This window comes from Pararge aegeria, chromosome 8 (assembly GCF_905163445.1).
Source record: "Pararge aegeria chromosome 8, ilParAegt1.1, whole genome shotgun sequence".
In the NCBI taxonomy this organism is placed as follows: domain Eukaryota; kingdom Metazoa; phylum Arthropoda; class Insecta; order Lepidoptera; family Nymphalidae; genus Pararge; species Pararge aegeria.
Genome location: NC_053187.1, coordinates 11326837 through 11338075, shown reverse-complemented (window position 1 = coordinate 11338075; position 11239 = coordinate 11326837). Strand labels below are relative to the sequence as shown.

The 11239-nt window shown below is 34.7% G+C and overlaps 1 protein-coding gene across 1 annotated transcript; it reads right to left on the bottom strand.

The window, feature by feature from the left end:
* Positions 1–9404: 9404 nt before the first annotated feature.
* On the bottom strand, positions 9405–10428 carry LOC120625823. The gene is made up of 2 exons (XM_039893053.1): positions 9580–10428; positions 9405–9500 (listed from the first exon to the last, which is right to left on the bottom strand). Exons 1-2 carry the CDS (start codon positions 10376–10378, stop codon positions 9406–9408), a joined length of 894 nt encoding a protein of 297 aa, XP_039748987.1. The 5' UTR covers positions 10379–10428; the 3' UTR covers position 9405.
* Positions 10429–11239: the final 811 nt, after the last annotated feature.

Below are 11239 nucleotides of genomic sequence, written 5' to 3'. Positions count from 1 at the left end.
TACAACTCTGAGTCAGCTGATTGCACAGCACAGCACAGATTTGCACCAATAACTTAAAAGTAGAGTGTAGACTTGCGTTGAAAGTTGCAACGAAGGACACCATCGACGATTCGTACATTTTTGGTCCAAAAGTAACCGATACTTACTCAAGTAAATATTTTTGTGTTATTAAATAAACAAAACTTCGCCTATAATTAGTATTTTTTATCTTTATTCAAATCCAGATTTTTAACACTTTTTTGTGGATTTTCAGGAAATTTAATAATTACATTTTGTAAATCTTCTGTAATTATTCTAACTTGCTAATTTCAAATATTTTTTCAACAAGGCGCAAAAAGTGAAAAATGTAAGTACTTAGGATCATTGTAAGTGCCTTTTTCTCGATAAATGGTTTTTTAGGCTTATGCCACTATTCTTGCAAACTTGCGGAATTCGTTGTCATAATAAGAAAGGTCTAGGCGGACGGTACTTCAATATTTTTAGTTCATGCCTTCATAGATATCGGCATCGATATCCTGCATCATTGAGGTACTCAAACACGTTCAAACAAACACTTACTACGTGTAGATCCGTATGCCATTGCTACCTACCTACTATCCTGTGATGTGTGGCCAAAAAATCAACACAGACGTCTTCTAACTCCTAGGAACATTGCACGCATAAAACGCGTCATACGCTAGCTACTACGCCCTCTATACAATGGCCCATTACACCTCTGTGTAGAAGGGCATGAGATAGTTTTAACTACTGCATTGGGCATGTTCGTGTAATTCAAGGTGGTAAAAATATCGCCGGATGGCGCTAGTTTTTGTATTTTGTTAAATTCACAATTAAAAACTAGGTCTGTTTTTGCCTCTCAAATAGACAACAAAATTACGATAAAAAAAAGAGCAGGTTTTTTTTTTAATTTATTGACGCATAGGTAGATGAGTTATTGAAGTAGGTACTTTGTTTAAGTTTAGAACGCTTTTTCTAAACTTTCCAGACGGCTATTCGTATCCAAAAGTTTTTTTAGCAGTCTGAAAACTTGCTGAAGTCTAGCAACCTTGATTGTAAAGTTGCAGCAATTAAAAAAATCTCGGAAGTTATTCGCACACAGCCGCAACGACTATAAGAGGAGAAAACACTAAGTGCATCCAATAAACAAGAGATGCTTTTGTTACACGCATTTTCAGTAAGTAGGTAGGACGATTAATTCTAAACATTCTGTTAATCGTTTCAAAAGAGTTTTTTCTGAAAAACACTTTTAAGTACATATATTGGTATTTTATTAAAATATATATATACCATATTGTATATACCTAATATACCTAGGTTTATGTATACTAGTATACATATATTTTGAATATCTAGACTACTGATTATAACTTATTAGTAGTAATTACACCCACAGACCGGCTTAGCCAGTATTTTGGGCGGTGGCTAAATCCAGCGCTCAAAAATTGAATTATAATTTTTGAATTTGTATGTTTTTTCCAACTATTCAATACAAATCGGCAATTTCATACTTTAACCCAAGGCCCCTCGAATATTAGTTTCATTTAATTCTGGCGTAAAAGAGTCACAATCGAAGGCAAACCTATGATTGTGAGTGTGCAGAACTCGTACTAAGTCTATTATAATATCGATTAAAATTTCCCGGTTATCAACATTTTCATTTGCGGTCAGAGCGTATGTGGATGTTGTAAAGCTGACGTTACGTTATATAATATGTGTAGGTATTTGCTTAGGAGAATTAAACGATACTAAGTACGAAACATTAAACTAAATCAATGACATAATATGAAATGTTATACTAATTATAACAAGCGTTAAGGACGACATTTAATTTTCCTTGGGGAATCTAAATCTAGATATGGTAATGTTAGCTGAGACGTTACTTGTAGCTCTAGCCATGGTATTTTTGACCTGCGGGCTGCGCTCTACCTTTACCCTTAGTTTTCGTTAGAGATAAAGCCGGCCAAACAGTAGCGGATTTGCCCTAAGGCCCATTTGGCCAGGGCCATAATGTAGGGGCGGCCAATCTTGTCAAAAACCACTGATGATAACAAGAAATAACTCAAACTCATTCTAAAGGCTCCCGCACATATTTTATATTTAGTGGTTAGTCTAATATGTTGGGTACTGGAGAAAGGTTTGGCTTGTACTTATTATATGGCCTAGGGCGGTGCAAATACGCCACTGCATCTAATCTACATTGTAGTGACGTAGTGGGTGAATGCTCTACTTACCACTCTCCTATCAGATCGGTATTTGCAGCATTAATTATGGATAACTTTAATACTGATTCCAGCATTGGCTTAAATACGTAGTTTAACCGAGAGTATCATTAATGCAGTTAAAACAACAATCACTATAATAATCGCAATTGGATACTCAATCACAAGCTTCGCAATCGACTCATTGATGTATTATCCGTAACATTTGTTGCTAAAACGAATGTAAACAAAGCCACAGTCTGTCGCCTACGGTATATGCATTGCGGTTGTCCGCAGACATGTCGTTTTGCATTGGGCATTTTAAATTCAGCCCCATTTTAGAGACTCATATATATATATATATAGTAGTCGCAAAATAAGTCGTCCTATGTCCGCCACGGTCCGACTTATACAGTAGATTGCACGTTTATATGTCTTGTGTTCAGATTGGACTATGACGATGTTTTATCTATCATAATTGTCAGACTTATAAGACACATTACACACAGCTGGGCATGGGATTCCTCTCTTATAGCGGATGGCTGCGGGAGTTTATAGCTATTAGTAGCCTAAAGTCACAGACGTTTTTTGTACAATATTTTGCATACTTTTTTAGGAGATTGTTTGAACAGATAAAATAAGAATAAAATAAAAAAAAAATACCAGTTGCCCATTTTTTAGCGCCTCGCATACTTGGACGCCGCGCCGGCATTTAAAGTAACGTCGCGTCGAGATGGCTAAGTGAGGACGAGTATAGGTATAAGGGGTACATATGTATAACTAAGTATTTTTGCATCGACCTATATTAACTACTCTCAATGCCCGTGCCTCGGAGAGCACGTTAAGCCGTTGGTCCCGCTTATGACCACTAACTTGTGACAATAGTTGTTTAAGCCCACAAACCCATATTAGAGCAGCGTGGTGGGCCTATGCTCTTGAACAGTCTCTCCTAATAAGAGACGAGGCTAGTGCCCAGCAGTGGGATGTTAATAGGCTGCGGATAATGATTAGCGACCATTTCATATATATCTCTGCTCTTGTACGTGAGATATCTATCACAGCATTGTTGCATAATCGGTATCCTTCTGCTCAAGTAGATCCTTCTTTTCTCAAATATTTACTTTTGGGTAAGTAGGTACCGATAACAGCTTTAGTCGTAGGCTTGGCAAGAAGCCATTTGTAATCTGTATAATCTTGTTGTCGATATTATAAGATAAATGGAAGATTTTATCTACACAGGCGTGGTACCTACTCGTAGACCGGTAAAGTTATTCTTTGTAAAATCAGATGGAATGTTCAAAGGACATCGACAAGCTTGTATGGAGTTTTTTTTTTATAAATTATGATATTTTATAAATAATGATACTAGACTTACACCTAGCAACATATATTTGTGATTGTTTTTTTTTAATTGATTGCGTGTTCATAAGTAGTTACTTAAAAATTTGGACCATGATTTGAGACCAATTCTAAATCATAAAAGTAAAATTTTATGGTGATTTATTATTTTATTTTCATTATTTATCATTTTATACAGGACCACACGGGGTTGTTGTATTTTGGTTTTCAAAGTACCTCACTTCATTGCTTTTGAATCCTTAGCTGCTCAATGATCACTTTGAATCATCGAATCACTTCAATTTCTATGTATAAAAAATTATAGTCAGTTTCACACAATACTCATTTGCCGATCAAGATCCATGATCTCACAATAGTAAGGAGAACCATCCATCCAATCAAGAGAAAATTTAATTATAAATGAAATATAACGATACGTAATTCTGCCGTATGACAAAATCTAAAACTATTCCTGACCTAATATTATTATACTATTTAATGATTATTAATATTTCTAAGTTAGTTCTAATAATTATTTATCGATTTAAAACAAAAAAAAGGAATAAGAAAAGAACAAGGAACACTTATACAATGAAAACCGAAATAATACTTCAGAAGCCTCAGTACATTATTTACTGTCTCTGAGACTTATCTGTGAAACCAAAACGCTAATAGTTTTTGTGTAAAGAAATCAGATACAGCTCTAACATCAGATGCAAAGTAAAATCAAGTAACTCGTGTCACTTTATTAGGTACGTGTCGCGTAGCTTTGGTACTATGCACGTGTCGGTCTTTTATCTTCAATAGGGTTGTCATAAATAAACACTTCGAATGTTTTGAATTAGTTTGTATGGAAAAATAAATATGCTTCTTTTAATTTAATGCTTTTACAGGGTGACCGACCCCTTATGAAATATACGTATGAACCCTTCAACAGTATTTCGTAATTTCGTTACACGTTGTATAATATCTTTGATATCTAGGTAAGTATTCCAATAAACTTAGACAATTAGGTGTATTCTTAAACTTCTGGTTTAAATAAAGATGGATCGCAAAATGCAACAAAGGAAATCAATTTGTCTTCGGACACAATATACCGAAGCAATAATATCAAAAATTCGAACTATAGAGTAGGTACAGACATATCCTGTCTCCCGCAATTTGTCCGCTATTCTGTCGTAGACAAACTTTAAATCGATGTTCTCTTACAAAAGGCAGGAATGATTTTATTTGTGTGTTTTCACATACTTTATAGATGAGTAAGTAAATTTATTAAAAGAAATGAACTAAACTTTACTTTTATTCATAAAATGATTACATACGTCTCTTTGCTCTCGCAAATCGCTTTAAAAAAATGTAGGTTAACCCATAGAATAAGCCCGTGTGTGGAATGTTTGATTAGAAAAGGTTCTTTAGTGCCTGATTGATGGTTTTCACATTTGTCATTAATCACTTAAAACTATGGTTTGCGCGTAGTACTGACTGAATTTTCAAATAGATTTCCATTCGATTATATAAAAATGAAATAAGATTTCTGCGCTGAGAATTTTGGTGAATGGATTCTTCCATTTGGAGGATAACCTGTTATTATTATATATAGGACGTGGCTTTGCAAAACATTACATAAGTAAGTTGAATAATAAATTGGATAAGAGCGTCTGCTGTATTAGTCGTCTCTTCAAAACTCTACTATGTTGATGTTTACCGCTTATACCACAAATTAATTATTGTGCAAAAAAAAATATAATTAATTGTTTAGTTGTATTGTAACGACAAGCAGGTTAACAATATTTGGTCCCGCAATAATGTAGAAGTTTTTAAGTAGTACCTTAATACCTACTTATTATTTGCTCCTATCGTATGTAGTTTTATAGGAGACATCCCACTAGATCGGGACCTTATGGCAGAAAACGCATGACAACTGAGGTAACAAGCATAAACAATATTAAGAACCGAATTGAGAACCTCCTTCTTTTTTTTTAGAATAATACAGAATAATACAATATTTCACACAAATTGTTAGAGCCGTTTCCCAAAAACACCGTTCGTTCTCTACTCTTCATTTCTCCAGGAGCACACAAAAAAAATCTTATAAAAAGTAGTAGTATCTTATGTTAAAGTCCGTTCTTTCTAACTTTATGCCAAAAATAAGTTGATTGGTTGCTTGGTTGGGGCGTGAAGGAAGGTCTTAGTAAGGATAAGGAAGGATTTATTTGCGCGGCCCCTTTCTTGTTTGTAACTCACTTACATGTTCATCGTAAAAAACCATTCCGCGCGCTCGCTCGCTTGTTTATTCATATTCTATACTGAACTACCCTATCGTCGGTTATGAAGATTTGTTTCGAAAAATTTAAGTCTTTAAAACTAGTTGGTGCAAAAGTTGGTAATTGGCAGAAGCGAAATTGCCAACACTTCGTCTTTAGTTTCGATTAAGTGAATTATTCATGCCGGAGCTTCTGTTGCTCAAGTCTATTATCAGCGTCGAGTTGAATGGAGTGCCAATTTATACCTAGTGTGGATTAAAAGTACCTTGCTGCAGATTTCATTCCGTAAAACAATGAAGTAGTCGGGTAACTGTTAAGTAAGAACGATTCTTAAAAAGTACCTATCTCAATTTTATAACTGTTAATTTTTTATTAATAATGTGAAATGATACAATAAAACTGATAACTAAACTAAATACTGTAATGGCGCCAAGAATGCTGGCTGCATTACCGCGCTAAGCATTTTCCGCGTTTCGGGCTGTGTAATTCTTTCCGCAAGAAATGAGCCAGCCCTTCTGTTACCAGACGAGGCAACCAATCTTTACTTGTAACATTATTCATTAAAAAAATTAATCTCTGGAATGTTTTTTGTAAATTTTTGTTGCATGCATAACTTACTTCGTTTATCAAACATTATCTTTACCTTAGATAGATAGAAATAAAAAAAGTTGATGTGACTGCGAGATACCTTCTCCAATACTTATTACAGAAAGCATTATTAAAAATAGCATAAACCAATCACGTTTTAAAATTGGGCGCGTTTGTCAAGGCATATCATTGGAACCGCCACGGGAACTTCTCAAGCATTTAGAATCATACTGGGAAAACGAAAAGCGCAGGCAAGCGACTGAAACAAAAAAAAATAAAAAATTGGTGGCGTGACTTTAACAGTAACATTAAAAAAATTAATATGTATTATCGAATGCGAAGAAATATGTACGTACAAAGGCTAGAAGGCGTTGCTAAAAGGTAACAATGGACAAAGTCGACTATCATTGTTTGGCAGCCAGGTAAATCGCTTGCAAATTCATATTAAATTCGCTTTAAAGGTAAACCTATTTCTTCTTATATTTTGATAGATTTACTCTATTTCTGTACTAAAGGCCTAGACGAAACTTTCTTGAGTATTCTTGGACTAACCGTTTCAGAATCGATGGCATAGAGAATATCGGTGCTCACCCAAGTCCCTGTCTGATTAACCCACTTGTTAACTAGTTACTTGTTAACTTAAAAAATAAACCTAAGTCGTAATGATGCAAAATTAAAGTTTTCTCTTCTCTCCTCCTTAAAGTGTCTCTTCTAACGATGGTCAGCGTTATTCTGGCAACCTAAACCTTGGACACAGGCGATTATAAATAATGCTCAGTAGATATTATTAAAACAACTGTCGCAGATTTTTAAGCTAGGATATTCATTTCTCACACCTCTGGGTACATCAAAGATATACCCATCTTTGTACCACGCAGCATTATAATATAACATAAATAACTTTGTTTGCTCGAGAATAAAGAGTTTATTTTTCAATGCGCGGTTACACCTTCGGTTTCGTCTCACTTTATTTCTTCAGGATATCCTAAACATTCATACGTAAACCCTCATCTCAAACGCCTCCATCTTCGTTTTCAAACACCACTTTAAGCTGTTGAGTGTTGACTAGTTGATTTCACTAACATAAATATTATTCTAAAAGTGAGGACGAGGTCGCAGCAACGCGAAGTGGATAGATGAGGAAGGCTGAAGCGTGGTGTGGGGGTGTGATGATCGGGTGGGTTTGCTCTCTTTGGTCTTAGGCTTAAGGCAAGGTTGTAAGGCTTAAATGATAATGATGATGATAAAAAGTAATCCTTAAATCCCGCCAACTCGCTTTAGTACAGCGTTGCGTCTGAGTATTAAATCACTCTCTGAGTCACTCATAGAGCCCAGCTATGAAAATACTCGAAAGCGACGTGATAACGACTAAGACACCGGGTGGCATCTCTGCATCGTTCGAGTAGTTCGAGTTCCATATAGAAAAGAATTGTATCGATAATAATAATAATAATAATATTATAATATGTTTTTATCAAAATACCCACCAACTCAATTGCATGAACATCGGTTGTTAATAAAATATAATCTTTATTGTTTCTTGAAAAATATTTATTTATTAAATAATAAAAGGTAAAAATCCTAATCAATTGAATAAAATATTTGGCAAATATGAATGTTATCAAAAGTTTAATTATTTACCCACTTTATAAAATTACTGTAACAAACATTTAACATGTTTGGGTGTATTGAACCCCGCGTTATGCAGCCTTACTGCGGTATTCAATAAGTTATTGGCGTGTTGCTAGTTGGTGGGGACTGCAACGTGTTAATGTTATCACGTTTTACGAGTGCACGAGCAGCAAAAATAATCTACGTGGTGCGGAAGCATTCTCTCCTGCTCTACACTACTTATTCCATAGCTGCAATATACACATATTCGTCGGTTCATTTCTGCTCGCGTTAACTGAACCGTGGTGTGCAAATGTGGTAAACACAGATAATATTAAATTACTCCTTTGACGACCTTTGAAGCGCAGTGAACTATATATGTTCTGAGATAGGTTAGATCATAGATGAAATCTGTAGGCTGTTTCACACAAGCAGCAGTTTTCAGTTGTAGGCTGACGGACGACAGCTCCTTTATTGTGACTACCATAAATTTGGTTCAAAACCATATTAAAATATAGAACTAGTAAAGTAGTTGTTCCGGGGATCACCCGGAACTTCGTCATCAGTTTCTTTGCCTAAAGCTGCTTTCCGAAAGCAAATGCTCAAGATTCTGTATAAAACTACCAATTTCCTTATAGTCCAAGAGCCCGTGACTGCCAGACCTTCCTTTTATAATATAAGCTGAAAGTTTTTCTATGTATACCTTTAGTAAAGGTAAGAACGATCCCCACCCATTATACCTGGGTAGTGGTGGCTTTGGCAGGTAACAGGTAATAAAGGTGTATAAAATTCCATCTTAAATTTATTAATTTATAAAACTTATTTTTTATATATATCTGTTTGTAACAATATCACAACTTACGTCATTCATTACCAGACGCTTAATACGGTTCCAACCCTTCGCCAGACACCCCTAAACTATAATATTTTGTAATTTTACTTACGTTATTTTTTAAAAGCTGAATTTTATATATGTTTTTTGGGGAACTATAAAAAGATGTTTCTTTAGTAGCCAGACACATTCGAGGGTTCTATCATCCTGCCAGACGCATTGGAGTGCATAGAAAATGTGAGAGCGCGGTGCTTATGTACTAACTGGTGCGAGTGAGACAGGCCGTTCGGTTTATTGCGATCTTGTACTGAAAATTAGCTATCCTTTATCAAGAAATTCAATTTAATAAATTTATTATAAATTTCTAAAACAATTTGCATTAAAGTATAATTTTATAAGAAAATATAATCCGAAAAAATCACTAAATTTAGATTTTCATACGTCTTATGAAGTTTATTATATTTATTCATAATTCTTTTGAAAAGCAAACATTAAAAAAAAATAATTTTATTTCAAACAAATATTCAATGATTTTTAAATCAATTATCAAATTCTTTACAATCAAATGCATTATTTAATAATTTTCATCGTTGTCGTCGATATTTCCATTTTCGTCTTCGGTACTCCAGTCCTCGCATTGATCGTTGTCAATATCACCTTCGTTCGTTTCTGTAATAATAAAATGATCCTAGTTAATTATAAGCTGTCATAAATTCGTGTTATATATTCTCATCCAATTATTACATACCTGACATTTGTTGTAAAGATTCACTAACATAATTCGGTAACTGATCCCCCTCAAACCATTTAAAATAGTATTGATTTTTTTCCAGAATCCAACCATAATTTACTGGTTCGTATGCTGTTGGAATTTTCAAGTGAGCATTGTTCCATATAGAACATATATAATTCGCGCGCAGAAATTGCTGAAATAGCTCACTTTTGCAAGGTGGTAAGCAACTGGCATCAAAATTCCGTAGTTTTTTGTTATTAAAAGCTTCGTTTACATCAGAGACTGTGTAAGAATCGATAAAAATTTGCAGCCTAGCAGCATCAACGTCGTTTAAATTACCAACATTGTATAGGTAGCATAAAAGACTTTGAATAACATTAAAGATCTCGTGTTGTTTATTGTTATCTTCCATGATTTCGCTGTGTCCAAAATACATTAAGGCTTCCTGGAATTCCACATAGTTTTTCAATATTTTAAACGGTTTTGATTTTGCTCGTCTAAAAAATGCAGGGTTGTAATCACATCCTGTGATTGCATGTAATCCAGGCAAGCTTTTACAAATAGATTCTCCCAGTTGTTCGTGTATTTTAGTTAGGTCCACATATCTTAGATTATTTCCAGTGCCTATAAGCATCCAAACATGCAATCCATCATTTAAATGATGCATATGACCTAGCATTATAGCAGCAATGTCAGTATCAACAGTTCGTATTACAATATTTGCTGCATCGTTTATTTTACATGCATGGTACACAATTTTGGTATCTGCTTCTTCATGCTCCGGGCAAGACAATTCCTCAATAATACTTGACATGACTTTGTTGGTATTATTAACAGTAAATGAATGGCAATTTTTGAAATTAATATGTATTGTTTTGTTACCAATAAAAGGCGCAACTTCATCAGTAGCCCAATGTAAAATGAAAAAGTTGACCAGAGCTTCTTTAAAATTTGAATTTTTTAATTCTTTCGCGAAGTCACTAGGACGAACTTGTTCAGGCCCAGCTATGGTATACTCTAACTGTGCACATTCAAATCGTTGGGAATGTTCATAGTCTTTTATCGATGGTGTAAAATACCTGTCAAATACCACATCAATTCTTGACGCTTTTAATTGAGTTGCCATTTGCAACATTCTTTTAGAAATGTTGCCGAACGTTTTAGGTACATTTCTCATAGTGTGTAATAAAAAAAACCCGTCGATTATGAATACATCAATTCGAGGTGGCTCGTCATGCTCAACTTCTTTCTCTAAACATTTCATTAAAGCTGATTTGTCGGTCTTGCAAATGGTTCCATCCAAATGGCACATTGATAATGGTACTGAAGTAATGGGGTACGATAAAATTTTCGAAATGTCAATCTTGAAATCCATTGAAATTCCTAGCATACGTCCAAATAAATCTCTTTGAATTTTAACTTCTTGAATTTTCCCACCAACATTATTTTTTTTCTTTTTTTCGCAATCTTTGGAGAAATTATTAATAGATGTCTTTTTAATAGCTTTTTCAAATCGGCCGAAACGAACGAAACGAAACCGAACGGCCTGTCTCACTCGCACCAGTTAGTACCTAAGCACCGCGCTCTCACATTTTCTATGCACTCCAATGCGTCTGGCAGGATGATAGAACCCTCGAATGTGTCTGGCTACTAAAGAAACATCTTTTTATAGTTC

Excerpts from the sequence above, each read along its gene's own strand:
- LOC120625823 (XM_039893053.1), bottom strand. The coding sequence starts at position 10,378 with ATGTCAAGTATTATTGAGGAATTGTCTTGCCCGGAGCATGAAGAAGCA. Across the intron at positions 9,501-9,579 it reads ATCTTTACAACAAATGTCAG|AAACGAACGAAGGTGATATT; the intron begins GTATGTAATAAT and ends TTATTATTACAG.